Raw genomic sequence first — 26,838 nt, 5'->3', positions numbered from 1 at the left:
TAAAACATTTCATAACAAAATCATTATAAAAGCATCTAGGCTGTGGTTTGAGGTTGAATTGAATGTGAAAGTAAGAGTTTGATTGATTAGGCATTGATAGAGTGCTATGCATTTATTTATTCAATACTAACTACAAAAATAGTACACTGTCAACATTAGGATGTAGAATAAACAATAGCATTACATTACAGAATTAGTAATACGAGTGTTTAGACCAACAAATGGAAAAGTTTTCATGAAATGGAATTTGGTTGGACCACTAATGATAGAGAGTAGCAATGTGAGATTTGGCTAAAACCATAGACTGTAAAAAATTATGGATGCAGTCACCGTGACACCACCCATTAGTTTGTGGACTGCCATGAGGTTAGTGATTTGAACGTCGCCATCTTTGATTTTTGGAGCCAGAAATAGCCATATTTAGAAATAGAGGGTGGAGCTGAACTTAGCGCTAGCTGCTAGCTTGGTTAGCACAGTGCATTTACAGTCTATGGTTAACTGTGATAATGCTAATGCTGATGCTAATTTTCACTTGTGCAAAACAGGCCTAAAACCATTAAAACTAAATGTACTCATCAGAAAAATGGGACAGCCAAGGGTCTATTAGTACAACCAAATGCTGAACAAGACTTTTTTAGATGATCAAAATGTTAAAATTAACTTTCATGAACAGAAAACACGCTGAAATAGCAGCAGCTACGCCTATATCTGGGGTTACGCCATGGTTACGTTATGTTACGATACGCTGCTTTATTGTCTATTTTACTCTAAATGGGACCATAATTTACAAAATGAACATCATGCTGTTTTTACCATGAACTCGTTAGGAAAGTGTTTACTGAGGTAATAAATCAAGTGAGAATTAGGGTCATTTTCTCATAGCCTTCTATACAAACAGACTTCTTTTTGCAACCAGTGAAGTCGCCCCCTGCTGGCCATTAGAGAGCATGCAGGTTTAAGGCACTTCCGCATTGGCTTCACTTTTCAGACCAGTAGCTACCCGCTTGGGTACAACTGAGAAATAAATGGAAAGAGATGCAGTGTGACAAAGAGACGAGGCACTGTAAGAGAAATGACAAGAGTACAAGAGGAACTATTAGGAACTATTGAAACAAGAGAGAAGCACAGGAGGTGTACAAAGAGGAGAAGAAATACACAGTCTACACACACAAACACACACATGAAAAAAATGAATTGGAGTGTGCATGGTGGAGCCCAGGGAGCCACTGGTTAGAGTGGGCAGTACAGTGGGGCATTGTGGGACTCAGCTGCACACTGGCGCTGGTTCAGACAAACACACATTCATACTCAGACATTCTGGCACACAGTAAATACACACATTTACAAATTGTGTTTGCAGAGATGCTGCAGATGAGCAGTGAGACACAAATTGTACAAGCGTGAACCAAACAGACACCAGACACACACAACAAAAAGAAACACATGCAGACAGCTACTCATATATAATCACAAACTATAAAAGTATTAATTATGCAGATGCAGTTAGAGAAATACAAATGATCACAGAGCTGCAGTTACTGTTCAGATTTACTCAGACTTCCCTCCACACTGAAAACAAAATATACTGTATTATATTGACATTGACCCATATTAAACCAATTTATATGCAAGTGTGATATTTGTATATCATACTTTCCATTACTGTTATTTATGCTGTTTTTAGCTATTAAATAAAAATGGACATTTTCATTTATGTTAGGTTCCTGCACCACATAGTTAAAGTCATTTCAGCACAGAAATTACCAAGTGATATCATAGGACATCTGAACTGACCGACCTTTCACCTTCTTTCCATATAGTCAAATGAAGGCAGCTGCCGAGCAGTACTACAAGAGGATTACATCATTTCTGAAGAGACCATAGGAAGTAAAATACAGAGTTCTTATTAGTAAAATGATTGTGAATAGTGAATAACTCCCATACACGCTAATTGTTAAAAGTCATAAAAGTAAGATAAAACTCTTAAATCATCAGATACTAAAGGCTCACTAAATTAAATCCTCATTGAAGTAAATGGTGTCTAAGTACATTTATGAGCTATTGAGTTATTGATTTAACACAGACGTTATTCTCTAAAATTGGATAGATCCATCTACTCAACTCCCGATAGGAATCATTAAAGTTTCATCTCATCAAATCTAATACAGTCTTTTAGGATAAAAGCCCTATTTAATTTCAATAGAGCTAACGCAATCAGTTTGAAGTAAAAATGAGACTTTATTAAGGCAAATGACTCCCTTTTATCTGCACTTAGCCTTTTATGTGACCCTTTTTAATAACCAAAAGACTCTGACTGAGCGTGATACAAATTAAAGCAGTTGTTGAACACCATTTTGTCCACTTAAGTTTTTTTTTTTTTTTTGGTTTATTTTCAGTGTTGGACATTAAATGCTGTTATGTGGTGCTTAACGAGTGAAATCATGTTATTTCATGTTAGCAGCGTTATTTCTTTGACATATTTTATGAAACACTGAGAATCATAACCATAACTGATTTTAACCACAATAAATGTTTTCCTTTGAGAAATACAACTGGCACCAGAATTTTCACAAATCATCACAGTGTATTCTGCTATAAATCGTTCACCATAATCAGCCAAAAGCTCCACAGGACAAAATATTGTCAGCTGTTGTTGCTGCAAACACATTATTTAAGAGTCCCTCAGCCCTGATTTAAATCTAACTGTATTTGTATTGCAAACTATTAACAAATGGACTGTTGTCACGGAAAAGAAAGTGATATTGCTTGTAATTCAGCATAAAAACAATGTTACTCGATCCCTTTGTAAGGCTGCCTGTTGCTGAATGAGTCGGAGACGGCCATCATTAAGACTCTGTATAAGAGGTTTTATGCAGTTTTCATTGCTGCCCTGTCCCTAGAAGTCCTCAGGCATTATTTCTGGAACAAAGACCTAATTTAAAATGTGAGACATTTTGAATCCACTGCTGCTCTAAAGACTATAATGAGGAACAGAAGTTACAGAGATGGACAATGTGGTTTAATATTGGCTCTCAGTGTGTGTTTTGTTTCCCCAAAATACAGCTGAGAACAGAACAGGTTTGACATTTGACATTGAACCTGAATCAAGAACAACATGTTCCTGTAACACACCTTCTTCATACCAGTATGATACTGTCTGTTATTTGGACAACAAAATGCTGCTTAAAGGTGCAGCGTGTAGAATTTAGAGGCATCTAGCAGAATGGACTTTGCAGAAATGGAATCTAATATTCATAAGTATGTTTTATTTAGTTTATAATCACCTGAAAATAAGAAGTGTTGTGTTTTTGTTACTGTAGAATGAGCCCTTTTATCTACATAGGGCGCAGGTCCTCTTCCACGGAGCCTGCCATGTTTCTACAGTAGCCCAGAATGGACAAACCAAACACTGGCTCTAGAGAGGGCTTTTTGTGTTTTTCGCGAGTTTCACAGCCACCATAGGTTCTCCTACACGCTTGGGGGGAGGGGAGGAGTATTCAGTTGGTTGCAATCAGCAACCTCACCGCTAGATGCCACTAAGTTCTACAAACTGCACCTTTAAACCTTTAATTCACTTTCATTGCACTATTACCAAAGTTGACCAAACAGTTAAACCAACTCTATTACCTAAACTAATTAAATCTGACTAAGTTGAACAGTATCACTAATACATTTCTGCATGAATTGCCCGAGTGTTTTACATTTGCCTCATAATAAAGTAATTCTGATCTTGAATATAACAACATAATACTTGAGTTTCACTAAACCATGATGCTTTTATGAGATGGGAGTTTGTGTGTCTTGTTGTGCTGTTTTCATATCAGACATCAGGGAGTTGACTTTGTCTTTGTTTGACTCTTTGATGTTAAAAACTTTTAATGAACAAATCCCCTCAGGGAGAAACTATCAGACTTTCATAAGATCACATTATGTATAAAACATCAGTTCCTGTTAGAGTGGTATTAATTATCTTTTTGGCGTTATTAGATTTTAAAAATGACCCCCCATGCACACTGGTTTGAACATGCAAAAAGTTCCTGCTGGTAGAGCCGACACACTTCACAGACTCAGCTAAAATAACCAGTGTTTAACTGGTCCTGTTTGCACTGGCAGCATTCCTAGAACATTTCTGTCGCCTCGAAATTAAACAAAATAGAGCCAAGATTCTGTCTCTCTTACCTTAACAGATATTAAAAGATAAAAAGTAATCTCCTGAGCAATATCCCATGATGACAGTTGAACGGTTAATGTAATCAGCACTGGCAAATTAAAATGTTACCTGCAAGAGTTACTCAAAACTTGGGATAACAGTTATGCTGCATTATTATTTTATCCATTTGTTTTGTTGTTTATTTGCTACCATGTGTCCCTGCTCACAGATTGTGGTTGTACCAGGCAGCTCTCAGTTATGAATTTCAGTAACTGTATGAATGTGAAGCAGAATGTGAATCAGGATGTTGCTCACTAATAGGAGGTGTCTCACATTTCTGTGGATGAATAAAGTCAAAATACTCTCTACCTTCCCTCCATCCCTCTCTCATTACCCTCTCAGGTGGCGAAAGACGTGTCCATCCGTCTCCACAGCCAGCTGGACAGCGGGGAGAAGAAGAGGAACCGTCTGGAGCAGGAGAACGAGGAGCTGAGGGTCAGACTGCAAGACCTGGAGGTCGCCAAACAGGTCCTGCAGCAGGAGATTGACAAGGTAGGATCAAAATATCCAAACTGTGCTGTATGGAAATTGATTCAGTAGTGCTAGTAGTTTGCTTTCTGAATGGTATAAATGCTGCTAATCTTTAACAGTAGGCCTACAACACATTTGCCCTACAGTTGAACCAGTTTCTAGTTTTTCCAGTTCACTGCTGTGCTATTTAGTAAATCTTGTTTTGCTGTAGAAGATTACTAGGGTCTAACTTCAGATTAAAGTGTCTGTTTGAGTTTGGACCTAACTGGAAATTTTGGCTAAACTTTGAGGTTTGGGCAGATCCTTATTTAGCCAGTTGTCCTTTTGGCCCTTTGAAGAAAACATTGTTTACTGTGCTCAGTTTACCTGGAAGCCTCGAGAGAGCTTGTCTCTGTTCTCATCTAGTGTTGACTTCATCTCTGCCTCTCTGCTGCCACTCCAGGGACTTTTTGCTTTATCAAGTGTAACCAATAAAGTGCCGTGATGAAAAAGAAAAAATACAGCTGAAGTGAAGATAAACAAAACAGAGCTGGCGTGACGCTCCTTTTGAAAGGGAAATAAATAAAAATAAATTGATGTCGCACCCAGATTCGCTCTGATCGGCACAAGATTGACCTCCTCGCCGGCCTCCCTCTGAGAAGTCTAATCTGAGTGAAAAACAGAAAATGAGGCTCTGTCTTTCCATCCTTGTCTTTCTCTCTCCCTCTCGCTTCTGCTTATTGTCTCTTTCACTCAGTGTCTGACGGGCCGATGGTCATGGCTTTGGCCCAGGACCAGGCTCCTGATGCGGGTCAGGGTTGGATGGATGACTGGGTCGCTGGCAGGGGATCTGGGTCTGTCTGCTCCATCTGGCTGGACTGTGTGTTCCCTCCATAAAATTGCCAGTTTGCTCTTTGTGGATGTCTAGGAGGGATGCTCAGTGCTTTTTATTACTCTATTACACAAGGCTGAGTTCACAGCAGTAGATCATACGCAGATGATTTGCTTAAGATAACTGGATTATTGGAGATGGACTGTGAGATCGATAGGCAGCTTGATGCAGGTGTTGGACCTGACTGTTGTTGTGATGAGTGATGTACGATTCAATTTTTGTTCCAACCCTCACCTGTGAACTTTGGATGGTGACTGAAAGAATGAGTTTCTTTGCTTTGGTCTGTAAAATTGATTTTTATGTTGTAGGGGGTCAAAATAGTCCAAATATTATTGGCTATATGTTTTGCTTTAAAGGAGCTGCTGGTTCCTTACTGTAAATAACCATTTAAAAGTTTTCTGTTCATGTTGTCCATGATGGTCCTCACCTTTTTATCAAAGAACTAATTGTTTTTAATGTAGCTGCTGATACTTCAGCCTGTTCTACCTTCCAGTCACCATGTTCTATGCAGAAAATGAACTGGTCTTCAACTTCAGATCATATGTATAACTTCTCACACTTTGCAACTTTATTCTGCAGAACTAGTAAGTCCAGCAGTCAGATAAATGTATTAAAGTAGGGTTACAACTACTATTCTGACAATTATTTCCTTGAAAACGACTACAACAATTATTCAATTATCAAAATTATTGAAGCTCTATATTAAAGTAAAGTGGTTTGTTGCACTATAAAGTCTCACAAAGATGAAACAAAGTGCTAACAGTATCATGCACCTTACAGTCCATGAGTACATATATTTAGTTATTTTCCCCTTCATATATCAGCCTGTTTACTGTCCAGATGACTGTATGCTGACGGGTTTCTGACTGTTTGCTGACTGTCTGACTAACATGGTTTCATAAGCTGTGTTTTGGTCTGTTGTGTTGAGTTATGCTAACTCTGCAGAGATGTGAATTCTTCACATTGTTGATATGATTCAGGGAAACTGTGTTTGTGTGTGTGCTCATCCACACAGGAATGTCTCACTCATCTGTGTCTGTGTCACCTTTGATTATATAAACAGGGAATTCAAGTACGAGTGAGACACTGAAAAAAAATGTAGACATCAGACGTACAGGAAACTCAAGATATATATCAATATATATATAGTAGATATACACAAGATAAAGCCAAAAATAAGTGTAAAAAAGAGAAGCATTTAACCACAAAGGCAGGACAACACACAGACAATGAAGGCTTTGGTGATTCACAGGTGTAAAGGAGGTTTGTGAATTATTGATTGTGTTGTGGTGGCGGCTGCAGGCTCCAGTCTGTACTGAGATCAATGTTCTTTAAAAAGCAGAGCTATGGCTAGACCTACAGTATATTGTGCTGCTGCTGGCCGTTGATACTTTACTGGGAACTGGAGAGGAATTATTCTCTTCAAACCTAACAGTGAAGCTTCATGCCCAAAAACAGAAAGAGAAACCTGTCCAACAATCTCAAATAGAAACACCATAAACAAAAAAATAATATTTTGACTAGAAATGTCAACCTACTTCTGCAGCGCTAATTCTGTAGATAAGAATATGTTTTGCTATTTACACATGCTAGCATATTGCTAACAAGCGCTCTGCAATAAATCTGCCTATGTTTATAAGCTGCTAGCCTAAACATTATCACTCAGTCACTTCAGTTGTAGCTAATATACTGCTATAACTATAAAGGGCTACAGTTCGCTGGCTCCATGTTAGCTCATTATTAGCACTATGTTAGCTACTTCTGTAGCCCAGTGTTTGGTGAGCGTATGCTAACATTAGCTGCATTTTACCACATTGTTTACTAGTTACAGTTAGTAATTACAGCAGTACTTTATATTACCAGGTAGTGTGAACTAAAGGTTAAAAATACAAACATTTATATTAATTATCAGCTGATTATTTTAACTAAAAATGATGTCACTGCTCACAGGCTGACAAAAAGGCTATTTGTTGACCGAGCTGCAAACACTGTTATCAGTCAGTATAGTAAAACTATTTTAACATTTATTTTTTTTAGCAAGATGTTATATATGTGATATATTTTTATAATTTTTTTGGTAATAGTGTTATTAATGCTGGTGTGACTGGACACTGAGAAGCACAAATTAAACAGAAATATACATTTTACAGCACTTTTGAGCGTCATTGTATAAAACACGTTTAGCAAGGGTTTGTAAGCTAAATGTTAGCCAAATGCTGACAGAAATGTTATTGTCTCAGATTTGACCACATGGCTAGTAATTTATGTTGTATGTAGGCTAAATGTAGTGTTAGCTATCTTCTGAAGCTATATGCTAGTATCATAAACTATCTGTTTTCTTTACATATTATCTGCTGGAGTATCTGTATATTAAGCTCACTGTTAGACCAACACACATATAAAAGCACACAAACACACACGTGTTTCTATTGTTTACCAGCCTGCGGGTAAACAACGCAATTAAGTCTAACTAGAAGAAGGGACATGTTCGTTCCTTCCCTCTCTTCTTAATTTTCTCTGTCCCATTATCCCATCCCTCCCTTACAGACTAACCACCTCCCCCTCTTCCATCCCTCCCCTGCTCGCTCCATCTCTTTCTCTCTATTTGTTATCACCTCCCATTCTTTCTCCCTCCTCTCACCTTCCCTCCCTTCTCTCTTGGTGCTCCCATAGAGACCCAGAGGAATGCTGATGCAGGGATTTCTTTATCCCGTCTCTCTCCTCTCTTTCAAAACCTCTCCTCTGTCCATCTCCCCCTCTTCCATACCAAAGCCCTTACTCCTTCTCTCTCTCTCATACCTCTCCATTTTTGTCTTTCCCCACCCCACCCTCCTCTCCTCTCTCTCTCTTCTCTTCTGCTGCCGTCTTCCCTTCCCTCTCCAAAGCCATCGATCCATTCCAGCTGTTTGACCTCTGAAGGAGACAAGGTCGGATTTGACGGAGGGAGGGAAGGGGAGGGGAGGGGAGTTATAGAAGGATGTAGGGAGTTAGGGAAGAAGAGAAAGAGAGATTCTCTGGAGGTTTATGAGAAATAGAGGGGAGGATGGATAGGGTGCGTCTTTTTCAGGTGTTTTGTCATCTGAAGGTGAGGAGGCTCGACTGGAGGAGAGGATTGATTGAAGGGATGGGTGGGGGAGATAATGAAGCGGGGTCTGATGTTTGGGGGATGTGAGGGATGGACTTAGAGTTTGAAGGCACATGAATTTCAGTGGTCTGTCATGAAAGAAGACAGAAACACTCGCAGACATGTTCAAGCCTGCCTTTGTTTACATCCTTTTTTCAACAACCAAAAGAGTAAACCAGCTTCTGAATCTGCAATTTTCCTCGTCTGTATTTGTTTCACTGCAGCTATTGTTTTTGTTCATTGTGGTTTCTGCCATTTTTTCGCTCTCCCTTGTTGTGGTTGTGCAATTCACAGTGTGTAGAGTCAATAGACAAAAAACAGCAGCTGCAGTGTGCGCCGGTGAATTTCAATGTGTTTGACTGTACTGTTGTAGGTGTAACTCTGTCTCGTGAATGGATAGACGGGGGAGTGGCGGGACAAAGAGGAGAGTAATGAGGGTCAGGTCATCATACTGTAAGCAGAATAAGTGAAAGACTTTGACCTTGTTAGGGTGGATGGATGTTGATCCTATGTGTTCCAGCTGCCATTAACTACTGATGATGTACTGTATTTTTCTTTTTGTTCTTTTTTTGCTCCAGTAAAAGAGTTGACACCATGCAAATGATCATTTCCTCATGCATTCCTGTTTCAATCTATAGCGAGCACAGGATATACATACAAAGACTGCGCTAACATCAGGATGTTTGCATGATGACATACATTATTTTGCTATATTTACACCTGTCTTTTGTGGAAGTTGTATTTTCTCTTACTTTGTTTAGGTACTTGTGTTTTCTCTTTCCTTCTATTTTTTTGTTGTTATGCACCACATCACCAGGGCAAACTCCTTGTTTGTGCAAACCTACTTAGCAATAAACCTGTTTGTGATTCTGAAGAACACTTCAAAAAGACGGAGGACAGACTGTATTACATTAACTGATGTTTTGGTAACAACATTTCATCTTCGAAGCTTAAAAATGTTTAGCTTATGTTTCCCTCTTAGTGCAACCCGATAAAATAACACAACTAGAATATTATTATTACTTTTTTTAAGATCTGACGATGGCACGATGTTGCACAGATGTCAGTAAAAAGTCCCTGCGTTATCTTTAAGTTATTACACTTGTCATGGTGTTCATGAGGAAGTCACTATAGTAGAGCCCTTCAGGTTTGGGCATGTAAGCTACACAATGGACAATCCGTAATTTATGTCTTTGGTTGATTTTGCTGCCCTGCATGAACTCCCGTCAGTTTTTAGATGCTCACATCGCAGCGAGCAAAACAAGCACAGCATGTTTCTGCTACGTTACCAGCTCGAATCTCGGTGGTCTTTTGTTCACGCACTGCAGTAGAAGTTGACCAAAAAAGGTTTCATTCCAGCTGTGACCACACTGCCTCAAGGTGACTAAACACAAAGGAGTAACAGAGAGATGGAGAGGTTAAAAGAAGGAGAAGTAGACAGATTGGTGGATGTGAAACAGAGGGATACAAAGCGTGCTGGTTGGTTGGTTGAACTTGAAGAATTCCTCTGAGAAAGAGAGAGAGAGAGAGAAATACAAAAGAGAGGCAGAAACAGGGGGAAAACAAAGAATGAAGCGAAGGCGAACAAAGGAGAGGAGAATGAAAAGAGAGAGAAAGAAATGATAGAGTATAGGACTGTAGAGAGAGAAAAGAGAGCAGTAGTGGAAAGGGAGACTGTACCATGTGGGGTCTTGGTAGGAGGGCTGGCAGTTGAGGAGATAACAGCTTTAATTGGAAAAAAATCCTCAGTGACTGGAGGGTGAAGGGAAAAATGCAGCATGTCACTCACTGGTTCTCAGTCTGTCTCTCCTCTGTCAGAACAGATTCTGTCTTTCTCTCATTGGTATATACATAAATGCTTGCTCTCTCTCTCTCCTCTCTGCGTGTGTTTAAATGACATGTTTCCCTTGAAGGTCATATAAGAGGTGTCTTTCTCTCTTTCTCTCCTTCTGTGTGTGTGTGTATCTCTCAACATGGTGATTTAAGATTAGTCCGTTGAGGATGATAAGGTCACTTTGTCTGCTTGGGCACATATACATATATAAAATAGACATTTTTATGCTCTCTCTCTCTCTTTCACACAATCTTCCCATAATGCAATTGCCAAGAACGCACTTGACTGTCTGGCTTTGTCCAAAAGAGAAGCCAACCTTCTCACCAGAAAAGAACGTTGATGTTAGACGAATCTATAATTCCTGTTAATGTTGAATGCCAGCGTTTTTTGAGATGAATCTTTCTCGTTAAGGTTTTAGGGAATGATTAGCGTTGCGACAAATACATTTTAGTCAGGGTATGGTCAAGGTTAGGCAGCTTAAACACATGGTGAAAGTTAAGGAAATGTCTCGGTTACTGTTATGAAAAAGTGAATCGCTCGTTAGACGTGAACTCCAGTCTCCGACACAAAAGTCGGATGCACAACACGCCCATTCATCAATCATCACCCCAACAGTCACACCTCTTTATACTCTGTATTACGATTTTTTTTTAAACCATCAAGGTTTTATATTTGTATAAAGTCTATTGAACGAGCTGGTGGGCTCAAGAAATGAGACATTAAAGTATATCGTGCGATGGGCGACACAACATGCCAGCAAGCCAGGGAAAGTGAAAACTTCTTCTGGTGTATGCGCTTGGTGAGCAACTTGAATTAATGCCATCTCTCCGTATTCAGTCCTACTAATAAACCCAATGGTCTGAAACCATTCCACACCATGCTACATACTGTATATTAACTTTCCACCAATCGACACAATGGTGTCCCAAATTTAAATTTACTGCTCCCTATAGTGTAAACCTTTGAGTATGGAGGGAATAGTGAAGGGAGGGAGCCTCTCTTGCTCCCATATTACCTTTCTCTTTCTCTTTCTTTTTTAAATGGTCTCTCTCTCTCTCTCTCTCTCTCACTCCCTCTCTCTCTCTCTCTCTCTCTCTCTCTCTCTCCCTGTTATTCCCCAGTTACTGCTGAAGGAAACTGTTCCCTGTTATTTCTGACTTTCAGGAAGTGCTGCCTATTGTTTGGAATGAGTTGAGGGATGTGGAACAAGGGTAGCCGGAGACTTTGCAGTGTGCATGTGTGTGTGTGTGTGTGTGTGTGTGTGTGTGTGTGTGTGTGTGTGTGTGTGTGTGTGTGTGTGTACTTTATAAAAACGAAGACAGGGCGTTCACTCCCGCGCACGTTAGGTTTTTATGTGTTTATTCCTGCATGCGTGCGTGCACAGTTTGCAGCATGCGTGTATTTTATATACATGTTAGCGTGACGTCCTTCAGCGTAGAGGAGAGCAACATAAATTCAGGGTTAATGGAAGGTCAGTGAGGCCTTAAACCAGGGTGTTTGTATTTAAGGTCTCAATTAACCTTTTGAACCAGCTGCTGTTTTTTGCTTGGTTTTCACTCCCTTTATTTGCAAGCGTAGCACAGTCACTACAAGTCTTAGCAAGTCACACCATATATTTTTAATTTCAGGAGAAGTTAAACTACCATAAGTCCATCAGTCTGACTCAAACAGTTAAAAAATGTCTTAACTCTGGTTAAAATATATTAGATGCAGGTTAACTGTGCTGTTTTAGTAGTGCAGTAGGACACTCTGCCTGCTGTATCCTGAATTAAACACAACTGAACTTAATGACCTTAACAAATGTGTTCCTGGTATTCTTATATCTGGATTACTTATATTTCCCTTCATGTCTTCACAAAGTTCATGAGCGAGGGTGCTGCAGAAAAAGAAAACGTTGCTCTCAGTGATACTTGTTAAATAAAGGTTTAAAATACACGTGCTGTGCTCGATTCCCGCCTTTAAAGATCTTAAATTGTACTTTTTGAAACCGGCAGGTAACCTGAAACACGGACAGGAATCTGAACAGTTGTCCCCCAAATGCTGCCTCCTCCACTGATGCAGTAAAACACCCTGAGTGGTGGGTGAGGAGAGGAGTAATAGCACCTTTATGTCATCCTACCTCACAGGGTTAGCAGTGATGTAATTGAGTAGCAATCATTCATTAGCCAGTTCAGGCTCTTCTGCAGCGAGCAGGTTCGTGACTCCCGTGTTATTTCCCCTGTGGTCCATCTTAGGTCTACATACAATGAAAGCTGTGTGTTGTCTGCGGGGACACAAGCGTTGTTAAATGGGTCAGAGCATCAAAGCAGCCCGGGTTTAAACTTAGCTTTAGCTTTATCTGGGTCAGAGTGATTGATTAGAGTGAAGATGGTCTTAGAAGAAGAGAGAAAGAAATCAGCCTCATAACACTCCCACTTCACACCAGAGACAGAGCTGCGGCAGAGAAAACAGTCAGATAAAAATAAGTTTTCTGTTTTGGGGGTTCGAGGGGAGGAATGATGAAGAACAGTGACTGTAGGAGGGAAAGAGAGAATGACAGACTGTGTTTACATGCAGAGAAACATTCCAGCAAGAAAATGTGTGCTGTTGTGATGTCAGTTTAAAACAAGTTTCATGTTTAGAGATGGAAATGAGGTTAATGGGGAGGAATGATATAAGAAGAGATATTTACATAGAGGATAGGTAAGTGTGGAGGGGGGTTAAGAGAGTAAAGGAGATATGGAGAGAAAACTAAGTATAGAGGAGAATTAGATGAGTGACAGGAAAGGAAACAGATAACAGGAAGGGTATGACACATAAAGTGAATATGAGAGGAGGGCGGATAGGCTGCTGTTTAAAAACAAGAAGGAATATAGTGAAATATAGTAAAAGAAAAAGAGTACGAACGAGGGAGATGAAGAATCGTCAACATAAGGACAGAAGAGAAAGCAGAAAGTAAAACTTCAAAAGAGCAAAAAAAAAACAAAAGGAAAAGTGCATGAGGAGGGGAAAGAAGAAGAAAAGACGGGACAAAATAAAAGACAAGGACACACGGAGGGGATCGAGAAAACAAAACTAAACATCTAAGAAAGAAACGTAACAAAAACAGAAAGAAAGATAGAAAGAGAAAGTGAGAGGAGGAGGAGGAGGGTGACGGGGGGGGAAACAAAGGGGAATCTTGCTGGAAGCGTTTCTGGGTCGACTGGAGCTTCAGTGGCTCCAGTGGGACAGACAGAGGTTACACACACACACACACACACACACACACACACACACACACACAAACACACGCACACACGCAGAGAGAGAGAGAGAGGTGTACTCGTTCATTTTATAGGCACACACATATTATGGGATACACACTCACATGCATACTGTAACGTATAGGACTGCAGAGTGCTTTGGGGAACTCAAGGCCTTATAGACACTCACAGAGAGAGAGTGAGAGAGAGAGAGAGAGAGAGAGAGAGAGAGAGAGAGAGAGAGAGAGAGAGAGAGAGAGAGAGAGAGAGAGAGAGAGAGTGGTGCAAGGACAAACCAGAGAATAATTCATCACTGCTGCTCTCTTTATTTCAAACAAAGCACACAGACATCCTGGCTGCTGCTCTGGACACTGCATACAGGCCGAGGGGTGAAACATGTTATTTTTTAATAGTGAAGTGCAAAATTGCAATAAGGACATTTATAAAAAAGATCTAATTATGATTATTGTTCAAGTGTGAAGCCTTTTATAAACTTCTAAACAGAAATGATAAATGAGAAATGATTTTGTGTACCCCATCAGTGAGGGTAGACTAGATTTTAGAAATATCTTCCTGTATAACACAATTACATTCAACAGCAGCTGATCATTGAATTAAAGTGTCCATAATCAACATTTTTTTATTTACAAGGATCACTTGACTACTTGAATGTGAAGGAGTTGAACCCACGGAGAAGCATCACCTGACTCTGCAGTCCCCCTCAACTCTGTGGAGCTTTGTAGCATCTTTCAGCGCGTTGTTTTGGTTTGGTTTTCACAACTCTGCTGTTTTTGTTCCTTCTCACTGCAGTCATCAGCCTCCTTTTCGGCTGCAACAGGGAGCCGCTGTCAGCGAAAAAGCTTAAAAAACCGACTGGATACTACCTGCCCAGCACCAAACTGCTGGCAAACAAAGTTAGCAACTAGCTAGCAAACATAGCAGAGCATCTAGCAGCTCAGCAACCAGATATTTTCTCAGGAGGTGTTGGCGACCAAAAACAGAACTACAACAAGAGTGAATATTTGACTTACACTCACCAGAAACATGACTCAGGATGAATGCTAATGTTGCTCTGTCTCTGATAGATGTGTAAATTAGCACTTAATGAGTTTGCCATGATGTCGGTATTGTGTTCACAGCTTGTTTCCGCCGCCCACAAGGCTCATAAAATCAGTTATTACAATTACATGTTTTATGGCAAATTCTATAATGGCCCTTAACGTTGCTAGCTAATTAGAGAACACATCTGATAAAAACGTGTAGTCAATTTAGAAATCAATAAGTGTGTAAAATATTGTAAACATAAAACATCTTTGGCATTTAAGTGTCTAGCTTGAGAACCAAAGACTTGTAGGGTATTTACTGCCCCTGTAGTCAAGGTGTAAGGGTTTCTAAGTGTTCTTGGTTTAATGTTGGTAGGAGATGGGACATGAATCCTGGTCTTTGGTGTCAGAGTCACACACTTTGTATTCTTATACACCACTCCGACCCCCATGCCCTGACTTTTTGCTGCGTTAATAACAATGTCACACCCTTTTCTGCTTTGTGACTACAGTAAATGTACACATGGGTCGTTTTGAGCAAACAACCAACGCTGCTGTTTTTCTGTACAACACAGTCTCTGTGGGAAGTTTTCAATCCAGCACAAAAAAAACCCACACCATCTGATTTATACACACTTAACTGTGCAAAGCATTTCCCCAACATCACATCTATTTGCAGTTAATTTTTCAACAATCTCATATGAGTTCCCAGTGGAGGAACAGAGCTAACACAACGCCTCTTCAATATGATACTTTTATACTCAGATGATTAGCATTGTGTTTGCCTCCGCCTCGTGTTCCCTCTCCTCACTGCCAATATTTGTGTTCAATTTTTCGACAGTCGCGCATCTTTTAGGGGCCCAGAGGGGGTGCAGAGGTAATTTCATGCCTCGGTGGTGGGAACATGAGTGTGTCTGAGACACCTGACGTACTGAAGGGCAGAGAACTGGTCGAGTTACCAATGGAGACACTGGGGGACGACTGGGGGGTGATAACACTGTAAAAACACAAGAGGCAAGGGAAAGAAGAGAGAATTAAGGGGCAGACTGAAAGGGGGGGAGGGAAGGAGGGAGGATAAATGGAGGGATTGAGTCAAGGATGAATGTGTAGACACCATTCAGTGATAGAAAGCCTGCAGGGGGATCCAGCTGGAGGAGAACAACACAAACAGCATTGTGTGTTTTGTCTGCTGGGTCTGTTAGGACATTTAAATTGTATTTATTTAGACATAGAATATACCAGGGCTGCAACGAAAACATCATTTTAATCTGGTGATCCATTTTTTTTTTTTTATTAGAGATGTAGTCTGTAAAATTTAATAGAAAATAGAGAAAAATGCCCAAGGTGACATTTTCACATCGCTTGTTTTGTCTGACCAACAGTCCAAAACCCAAAGATATTCAGTTTAAAATGATACAGAACAAAGAAAAGAAGCAAATCTTCACTTCTGAAAAACTGGAACCAGACGATATTTCATGTTTTTGCTCGATGAATCACTTAAATAATTGATTGATTTTCTAAATTGTTGTCAGAACGGAGAGATCGGGGGAGGGATGAACGGAAATATGTGGTGATAGTTGAGATATTTCTGCTGAGGAGGAACAGAAACAGAAAAACAGACAGAAACAGTGAAGGACAGACATACTCAATGTCACAAAAAGCTTTTTTTTTTTTACCTATTGTTCTGACTGGCTAAGTGCCATCTAAAGCTGTTGTAAAATAGCCGATAAATACACACCTTTGACTGCAGGACACTTTATTGCTAATGCATCACCAGAAAATGAGTCTTAACAGCTGCTGCATCGCTCTGGTCAGGTGTAAACCTCATCTCTCTGAAATGTCATCGTCTTCTATCATCACCAAAGTGTACAGATAATAAGTCTGTATTTATCCAGTCAACGGTTTTGTACTAATATAACAGCGATGGACCTGGTCCTGATTTAGTCCAGTTTTTTCTACTTTTTTTTTCTGTTTCTGTAATTATTCCACATCCTGTAAATAAAGGACGGGTTGGAAAGGAGAGATTAGAGTAGAGAGGAGAGTAGATAGACTCAGTGATAGATAGGAAGCTTTAGGCAGGTCGTTTGTATGTCCGCACTGAACGGATGAGTCAGAGACCCTGTGGTTGGTCTGAGAGGAGAAGGATGACAAAGAACAAAAAGAAAAACATCCTATAACAGGTGCATATATGCTGGGTAGTCGAGGTAAACACTGTGCACAAACAGAGAGAAAGAAAAGAGCAGATGGATGATGGAGGGGAGGAGGGATGCTCTCTCTCTCTTTCACCCCCTCTCACCCATTAAAAGATTTAAAGCCATTAACAGCTGACTGGAGTGCAGATTATCTCACCTGTGGGGGACAAACTGGGGTTTGCTAAAAAGGTTCCACACTAGTCTGTGAATAGGAAACCATTGTGAGATAAAACACACACACACACACACATATACAAAGGGTTTTAATCTGCTCTGTTGTATTTGTGTAAATGTGTAGAAAGTGTGAGTATGATGGTCTATTGATGGTCTTATATGGACAATATAGATCCTTGTCTCCCTTGAGATTCTATTATATGCTTTACTGTCCTTTGTGTGTATATGTGTGTGTGTGTTTTCATGCACTTTTTTTAGCTTATATAAAAGTATAACTTGTGTGTGTGAGTGTGTGTTTGTGTACTAAGTGTGTGGTCAAACTGTGAGTGATGCTGAGCAGTTCTCAGTTCTTGAATTATACATGAATTGTAGGTCCTGAAGTCAGTGGTGATCTGCTCAGCTCACCATTATACTGCTACTGTACCAGTACACTACAACAGCAGTACATGTACTGTAAACCACAGAATCACTTAAGCAGAACTTGTGAACGTGTGTTGTGGCTTTTGGTTTAAGCGCTCAAATATAGATCTATATAATAATATAATCATGTTTTAATTGTTTCTTCAGTTCAAAGCTGTAACTTTTCCCTTAAAGACAGTATTATGATTGAACAACACATTAAGAACAATGAATAAGAACACAGTTGCCACAATGAGAAGAAAAGTATTTAATATATAGTCTGCTTCAAATTGTTTTATTTCTTATTCTGATCATATGTTTGTTTAATTATCATACTGTACAGTACAGGAGTTGTGGACCCGTATTTTTGCTGTGACATTTCTGAAATGTCCCGGTGTCACATGAATCGAATCTCCCTGGATAATTGTTAACCTGCTCAGCAGACTGTGCAGCAGCTTCAGCCTGTCTGTGGTTTCACTGCTGGTTTCTCACTGTGAAGCAGATAAACTGAGGAGGAGCTGGAGGCAGCCGAGCTCTCCCCGGAGCAAAATCAATAAAGGCATTTAAATGTTTTAAAAGGATAGAGTGCCTTTGAATTTAATGGCTTCACACTTTGCTAACTGAAAAGGCCAAGCACCTCTGGTATGAAGCTGTGTGGAGGGAAAAAAAACTACTGAACATCATCAGTTAGCAGCTTTAAATCTGTTCTTTTCTGGTGCTTTTTTTTTTTTTTAAAGTAACGCTTCTGTACCATTTAATAATATCTAATTCCTTGAACTCCTGTTGCATATAGCGGATAAAATCAATTAAATCCCCAGCGCTTGAGTCAAACTTTTTTTTCAGTGCTTCTCTTTCTTGAACAGGTCTTCTTGTGTCAGACTTACATAAACTGAAATTCTCCATATTCAGGCTGCAAAGTTCAGCAGGTCATGATTGTGGTAGTGTGGTTTTTATTTTCTGCAGTTGACCTTGTCTCTGCAATTAGATGAGACAAAAGACAGATATTGCAGTGATTTATGATGCAGAGAGTTAAACGCTGCAGGGATGATAAATGAAGTGGTCTAGATCTGGTCGTTCATTGGTATTCCCTCGCAGTAATGGCAGCTCTAACTACATTACAGGTGTAAGGCATTAAGTTGTGTACACGAGCTGGTGTCTTGAAAGGCCAACCGGGAGGATTTTCTGTTTTAACTCGGAATGAGGAAAATGCCGCAACTCCCAGCTCTGTGAAGCACCTTCAGGAACTGTTAGAGAGACTCTCTCACTTGGAAATTTATTAAATATAAACCAGCACTGTCCTTTGATATCTCCTGGAGATGACTGTAGCTAGAGGCCAAATATTCTACAAAGGCTCAAATCACAGGCTACCGAGTTCAGCTGAGTTGAAGGGTTCGTTCTTTTTACTCCCTGCAGAAACAAACAATATTCGCCTTATATCCACAATGATAGTGAGGTCATTATCTTCTAATGTGAGATTGGGAAAACAATCAACTTCTCTGTCATAACCACGAATAACCTTTGCAAAGTAGCTTCTTTTTCTGCTGATCGTTGCGCAGCCAGGAATATGCAGACACCAGAGCTACATAGAGGTTTCAGTGTGTGTTGATGGAGGGGTTGTCGGGACACGTGGGACGCTGTCTGACCACCGCACAGCGAAGCTCGGATAGCAACAAAGCGCTGGTAATCAGAGCTAAACAGCCACGAGCAGCTACTGTTGGGCCTGTCCGGGCTTTTACAGGCACAAGAAGCACATTTAAGCCCCTTTGAGAGAGTTAGCGCGCGGGCACCAGTGTTGAAGCTAAGCTAGCAGCTCTACTGCTAGCTGCCCTGCTGTTTATTGTGGTTAAGGTTAATGTTTGTCAGTCCTAAATATTTCGTGAAACTCTGGGTACAGCACAGTTATTAGTGGCCCATAAGTTGTGTTTACTGCCACAGAAAAGGGCATTTTGTTTGCTAACGTTACCAGCAGCCACGTTACCGGCTGGAAAAGAGCAGGTCGGCTAGTGTTATGCTTTCAACTCCAAGGACGCCTACAAGCTAGTTTTGAGCAGAAAAGACATTTTTTATGTATATTGTTAGAAAAATCACTCGTATTAACATAATATGCTAACAAGAATCGATATGATGACGTGTACAGCTAAAAAAAAGACAGAAAGAAAAAGTTAAGGTGAAGTTCCACTTTAACAGTTAACATTGTGTCTATGACGACCAGCATGTTGTAGCTGCTCTCTCATATTAGATGGCAACACAGCTGCCATTTTTTATATGTGCTATTCCTGATATTTAGTGTCTGGTAGATCTTTCAGGGTGAAACACAGCAAAATAATTTTAACTCGAGGTCAACTTACTGGCTTTTCTGGAGTTTTCATCCTCTTCAGTGAGGGGAGTTTGCTCAGTTATCACTATGTAACCAAAGTGGAGAACTTTATCATGTGATAAAAGGCGTCTGTATATGATGTGGAGATCATAACCCTTCCTAAGATAAAGAATGAAATTGTGCTGTTGTATTATATTATTATATTATTATATAATATTAGCAGCTGTCTGTTTAGCTACTGTGGACGAGGAGAGAAAGAAAAAACCAGGATAACAAGACTTTACAGTCCCGCCTACACTGTTTGATTGACAGCTGGGAAATGCAGCGCAGGAACAATACACTAAAGATAAAACAAGCTTATATATTAAGATTTAATAAAAACAGTCTCAAATTTTTCAACTGCCGGGAACAGTTTCCCCATGAGAAGACTTGACTGACCCTGTTTGCGCTTATTGCCGGTGGATGAGAGGTTTATGTTCCAATGATGGATGTGGACGTTTTGCGTTGAAGGATGATGAATGTGAGCTCTGCTTTGCGTTGACGTTCCTCTGCAACGGTGACACTCAGCTGCACAAAACCACGGCGGGGAGATTAACATGGGTTGTAGTGGCACATATGTAGGTACAATATGTGTGTGTGTGTGTGTGCGCGCTACCATGTGCTGCATTTAAATGTTTTCCTTAATCTCTTCCTTATTGTCGTTCCCTCCTCCTCCTCCCTCCCTTCAACCTTTTACCGTCTTGTTCCCTCCTCTCCTCCCTGTTTCACCTCCTTTCTCCTCATCTCTCTTTTTTTCTCTCCACCCTCCTCACCCTCTTCTCCTCCTGCCTCTTCGGAGTGAGGCCGTGTGACATCATCACCGTGCTGCCGGCTGTTGTCGTGAGGTGGAAGTGGAGACGTGGAAAATGAGTAGCTGGCACCTCCTGCTGATACTAGTCTGGCTGCGCCGCGGTTACTATGGCTACATTGGCGGTGTCATGTGTGTTGCTATGGTTACCCTGCCAGTGTGATGTCCCACAGCAGCTGTAAGCCTGGCGGGGAAAGCTCTGTAATGTAAACTGATTGATTGTTGAATGGAGCTTTGCAGAGGAAGGATTTTGCTCTGAAATCAGATCCTTTGTAAGAGATGTGAGCGTAAAATCAATGATAGAAGAAAATGATATTAGTTTTGAAATGATATAATGATTCATACAACCTGTGCTTGTGTTTAACTACATGACATTTAACAATTATGACATTTCGCAGGAGCTTGGCAGCAGCTCAGTTCAAATTTGCAGGGCCAGTTGATTTAACTCAAGGTTCACTTGCTAGTTTTTTTGTGGCGATGTCGATCAAATCATATGTTGAAGTAGGCTATGGGATACAGTCAAAACCTCAAGTTTTGTCAACATTTTAGATGCTTTTTGGTATTTTATGCAGCTTTACTGTTTATCAATTGAATTAAAATGTGTCTCAACTAGTTTTTAGCATCTAGTTGTTGACTTTATGGAGCTACATTAAAAACAAATCACTTGTTTGTTTGTTCTACGCACATTTTTTTTGGAAAAGTCAAAAGTTCACAAGTCAGTCTGTGATGAACTTATTGTGCACTGCTCGAGCTAATTATGTTTCAAACATTGTGCAAGAAGAAGTCAGTATTTTAATCTTTATTTTATAAGGAACCAGTGCTGAGGGGTGAACAAGTCTGAAGGGATTCACTGCTGGACTTATCAACAAACATCGAGTGTAATAAATTAGTTGCTTCATCAAAGCATTTTCTGTTACAAGACAAACTGCCTTTATTTCTCTGAAGGGCAACGTTCACATGACTTACAGTACATGAGGGCATCTTCCGGCTTCTCTCCTCATTATTTCATGTTCCCAGCAGTGATTTCTTGATAAGGAAATTTTGAAGCTGGTGCCCCGGGCCAAAGGGAAGAGCTAGATGATGATGATGAAGATGATCTCTTAACGTGTCTGTTCATGGTATTTCAGTGTCACTGTTTCATAGTTGAAAGCCAGTGTTGCATAATTCACAGTCTCGTACTTCCATTGTGTTGTGCTCATTAGAATGGATCACCGCTGTGTCGTGTTTTGACAGGATGGTTGTTGGTACATTCCTCTTCTCTGTCACATCCTCTCTTCTTTCTCTTCTTCACTGTTTCCCTGTTCGCTATCTGTTCATCCCTCCTTTCCATTCCTTTATGCCACCTTTCGCCTTTATCCCGTATTTCCCTGTTTCTCTTTTTGTCAGAGGTCAAGACTGGTTTATTCTCAGCTCTTTAATTCACTTGTCTTCCACTTTTCTTCCTGCTCAGTTTCTCTTTTATGACTGTCCAACACATCACATATTCAGCATAGTTCACATGCTGCTTAAAAGATATTGAATAGGAAATACACCATAAAATATCTAAACACAAATTAAAAATTAAAAAAAACTTTCTAGGCAACTCTTATATTATCTGGAGTTCTTTTTAATCTGATTTGTTCTAGCTGTGAATATGTGGACATATTGTATATGGATGGATGGAGAGACGTGTCTGTGCTTGTTGCAATTGAACCCTGCAAGCATTTGGCAGACAGCCGGAGGAAGGCAGGTATTACATCAACGCAAATTTAGTCTTAATTTTCCACAATCATGCTATGGCGCAATAATTCATGACTAAATAGGTCTGTAGATTAAAGTCTTTAAAACTCTTACCTGACCAAATCTATCAGATCACAGTTTTATTGTCTTCCCAGATGTTTTTATCTAACTTACAAAATGTGGAAATTTCAAATGTTTCTTTAAACATTTGACAACCAAACAACAAGAGAGGGAGGAACATTGCTTCTTTCTCTTACTATCAACGCTCTCATGCATGGAAAATCCTGCCTCTAACTCAATCACACGTGTGACCTGCTTCTTGGTCAACCCACATAAATGTCATAACTGGTGTAGAATAACCTAGTTAACCTCAAAATCTGTTTTAGAAAAAATATGAAAAACTCCTGGCCTACTGCCATATTTAAACAGGTTACTGTGTCATGGAAACATCTGTACTGCCGCAAATTTCCCTTAAAGGGGACCTATTTTTCTCATTTCCATTTCCATCTATATTTTAATTCTAGGACTCCAGTAGAGAAGCTTTACATGATTCACAGTTAAAAAACTTTTTATTTATCTTATACAGGCTCTTTATGCAGCCTCTCTGTCTCTGTTCAGCCTCTGTCTGAAAAGGGCTGTTTTAGCTCCTGTCTCTTTAAGGCCCCCCTCCCAATGAACCGGCTGTTCTGATTGGTCAGCTTCCAGAAGCTGCATTACAGCCGACTCCCAGTCGCTCAAGAGGCCACGTAAACAAACCATGAAACAAACTATTGTAGTAGGATTTCACTTCTTTTTTCGTTCTTTACTCAAAACATCAACTTGTCAAATACATCCATACATGTTTGAGCCGGAATCCGATCCGAAACATGCGAACAAAATGCAACGCAAGCAAAATGTGAAAAAACCTTAGCAACAACCATAGCTACCAAGGCTATGAAATGAATGTCCGTTTACAGGCATGTACAATGATCTGACGTCAGCTTGTCGGCAAAGTAGAAAAAAACATCACAAATGAAGTTCAAGTTTTGTAATTTTGACCATTTTCAGGATATTAAACTTACATCAGCAACTAAATTCAACTTGAAAGCTGAGATACTGTCCAGAATGGTCCATAGTAGCCGCCTGCACTGATTTGTGAAATCTATAAACTAAAGGCTTTGAGCTGCAAAGATATAATGGAAAGTAAATAAGTTTTTTCCTCTCTTGCTGCATCAAATGCTGATGCTGGTAACTTTAATACTGTGTTCAGTGGTTCGCTCATAACAACAGAGACACTTGATCACAGGGTGTCGAGTGTTCCTGCAAACAGTTTAACTGAAATACAACCTAAACCACTTGTAGTGTGAGTGGAAACAACTTTTCTTACTCTGTTTATATTACATTCTATAATTAATCTATATCTACTGTATATCTACTGCATTTCTTTATATAAATCAGTCCAATCTACAGTATCTGTTTATCTAATCGGTGTCTTCTTTTCCTAACCGATGAATTATGTAACTGTAATGAATGGACAGGAACAAAAGCACATTCATCTCTATGCCCTCTCTCTCTCTCTCTCTCTCTCTCTCTCTCTCTCTCTCTCTCTCTCTCTCTCTCTCTCTCTCTCTCTCTCTCATGCTCCTCTGATCACACTGATGACCAGGTTACATAAAAGATGCAGAGTGGGAGCGACAGTGTTTTCTGTTTGGATCAGTAGGACGAGCTGACATCCACGTGAACATGAAAGTTTCTGTCTGTTGTTCTGTCAATAAAAGGCTCCTGAACATTAGTCAGGTTTGGTTTGAAAAGTGTTTGTGGAGACACCTTCACAAGACTCGGATCAATACCGATTAAATCAAGAGACATTCATCACCATCAAATAGCTCTTCTCAGGCTTTGGATTGACCGTGGCAGCAAGGAGGAATTTATATGATCCGATATAAATTCAAAATTGGGAGCCTTATAGGAAAGATAATGATAAAGATATTAAAAGGTGAAGAAATATATCAACATCTTATCTCACTTTGCTGGATTTCAGACTGAATTTCCAGGATTTTGCTGTAATATATGCAAAGACGTCTTACTGTCTGATTAATGGGGTGAAAAAAATAAATGCTTTAATTGAAGTGTATGTTCAAATATATTGTGTTGATATTGTACTTGATTATACAACCACTATCCGTCTCAAAGTACCAAGCAAACAGACATTTAGTTGAAGTCATTTTCGCTTTGATTGCAGATTAAGTCGACTGACGCTGCTGAAAAGTGCAGCAGTTAAGAACCTGTTATTACATAATAAACAGATTAAACAATAATATCAGTGGCTTTTTGGTTATTATAAGTGGTCTCCACAGACTAGAAAAGTACCCCAGTTAATCCATGCGGGCATATATGAAGCCACAAATATCAATTTTTCCGTCTTATCCTGAGTGTTTTTATATTAGTGCTGTATTACGTTACACTCTGCTCCCTGTCAATCATCTGAAAAGTTTCCTCAAAGAAAAAAGTCTTCTTAAAGTAGTATTTCAAAAAGTGATAAAGTAGCTAGTAAATATAAAAAATACACAGCATGCACTGAAAAATGACCAGAGGAAATACATATAGATGTCTGGTGAATACCAATAACTCAACATGAAAGTTGTCGGTCTTCGTATCTTTTTCCGCTGCTTTCAGATGAATCACACAGTCGTAGCAGACGGAGTTTGCTCGGTTGTCATGGTGATGGATCTGTTTACATGTGAGCTCAGTAGCTGTTATGATTTCATCCACCGCACCTTCAGCACTTCTCAGCCACGTCGGTCCCTAAAGTTAAGCATCTCCATGACAACCGAGCAAAGTCCAGTTGAAAGCTCTGGAAAAAGCTACAGTATGCGGACCTTGAGTTCAGACTGAGACATAATCTTGAAATTTACATCACTTTCTTCTGGCAAGTTGGTGCTTTAAGAAAAAAAAATCAGTGGCTAGAAATCAGAAAAACAGTTTTGTAAGCATCTTTTATGAATTTGTTTCATTATACTAGCTGTTGCTGTCGCTGTTGCTGTCGCTGTTGCTGTCGCTGTCGCTGTCAGGCATTTTGATAATTCACTTGGAGCGCAGCAGTGAGCCTTCTCCAGTCATCCAGTGCAGAAACAATCACTGGCTGGTTAATGGGGCAGAATGGTGCTGTGGGTATCTGGAGCTCGAATGAGCAGAGAAGAGAAGCTCTAATCATAAAGTGACTGGCTGGAAGAGATAGAAATAGAGGGATTATTATGTGACGGTCCCGCTGGTGGAAGGACTGATTGTGCAAATGGTTGAAGAGAAAAGTGGCTTCAAGGGTCCTTTTGTTAACAACTGTGGAGGAGAGGAGGGTGAAACTAATGCTAATTACTAATTCTAATGTTATATTTACAATCTTTCAGATTGATCTAAGTTACACCTGTTAATGCCGAAAATGTATAAAAACGAAGTGAAGAAGAAATCTGCAACAAAAAAATTTTCTTTGTCCGCACAAAATGAGAAATCTGAGATTATCGTCAACAGAAAAATGTCCAAGATGTGATCATAAAAAGACAAGCGGTTCTTAATTTGCAGTAGCATGTGACACTCGTTAGTAGAAATGTGGGTTTATTTGGATTGAGTTTATTTGTTTGCATATTTATAGAGGATGGTGTACATTAATTAGCATCGACATTTTAACAACATCAATGTAAATTAGCTCAACAGCTAATTTGCACCCAAGGCCCTGACTCAGCTTAAAAATTGACAAATAGATAAAACACTTCATACATGGCTGAATTACAATCAAACATTGATTGTATTGTATGTTAAACATACTATACAATCAGACAGTAAAACGCTGTATACAAGTTAGAGGTAATCAATAGAAAGACATCATTCATGAACACATATCTAGTAGATTTAAACCATATTTTAAGTCTTATGTGTCTTTAACCATTTAATTATGACATCATCTGCTGAATCCAAATAGATTTGTATGATGTTTTGCTTTTTTTTAACACCAGCAGTAGCAACTAGTGTGAGACAGCGGCTACAAGTTGTCTCATCACAGTTTAATAAAAACGCTCCCACATTATCGCTACAAGCAGCAACTTTAATTCTTTCCCATTAACGTCGGATCGGTTGATGTATTTAAATGCTTTCACAGCATTGATTTCTTCCCTCCTGTGCCAATATGGAACTGAATTAAAACAAAATGAGAGACTGTCTGAAGCAGAATAAAGATGTAGAGAGATAATAGAACGAGACAGGTGAACAGAGAGGGTAGTGATGTGAAAACGAGGGGATTTCAACAAAGAGCGAAGGATAAATGATAACGGAGCGAACTGGACGAGTACTGGTAGAATAAGAGAGGTGAGATGAAGGTAGTTTAGGCACAGAAAGACAAAAATGTAGAGTTGGAGGGTGGAGAAGAACGTGAAAGGCAAAGGTACA

The 26,838-nt window shown here is 39.7% G+C and overlaps 1 protein-coding gene and 1 long non-coding RNA gene across 5 annotated transcripts in view; both read left to right on the top strand.

Annotated features, from left to right (window-relative positions):
- Window positions 1-26,838, top strand: part of mtcl2 (microtubule crosslinking factor 2) — a 107,539-nt gene that overhangs the window by 24,001 nt on the left and 56,700 nt on the right. For all 4 annotated transcript variants that reach the window (XM_067591634.1, XM_067591632.1, XM_067591635.1 and 1 more), the window contains one exon: window positions 4,553-4,702. In XM_067591634.1, the coding sequence (XP_067447735.1) occupies window positions 4,553-4,702 (150 nt within the window). The remainder of the gene's footprint in view (window positions 1-4,552; window positions 4,703-26,838) is intronic.
- On the top strand, window positions 11,782-14,000 carry LOC137184190 (uncharacterized). Its single transcript, XR_010928628.1, has 2 exons — window positions 11,782-13,192; window positions 13,285-14,000. It is a non-coding gene; the product is annotated as an uncharacterized lncRNA (long non-coding RNA).

This window comes from Thunnus thynnus, chromosome 6 (genome assembly GCF_963924715.1).
Source record: "Thunnus thynnus chromosome 6, fThuThy2.1, whole genome shotgun sequence".
Classification (NCBI taxonomy): Eukaryota; Metazoa; Chordata; class Actinopteri; order Scombriformes; family Scombridae; genus Thunnus; species Thunnus thynnus.
Note: the sequence above shows the minus strand (reverse complement) of the source record. Positions and strands in the feature narration are given on the sequence as shown.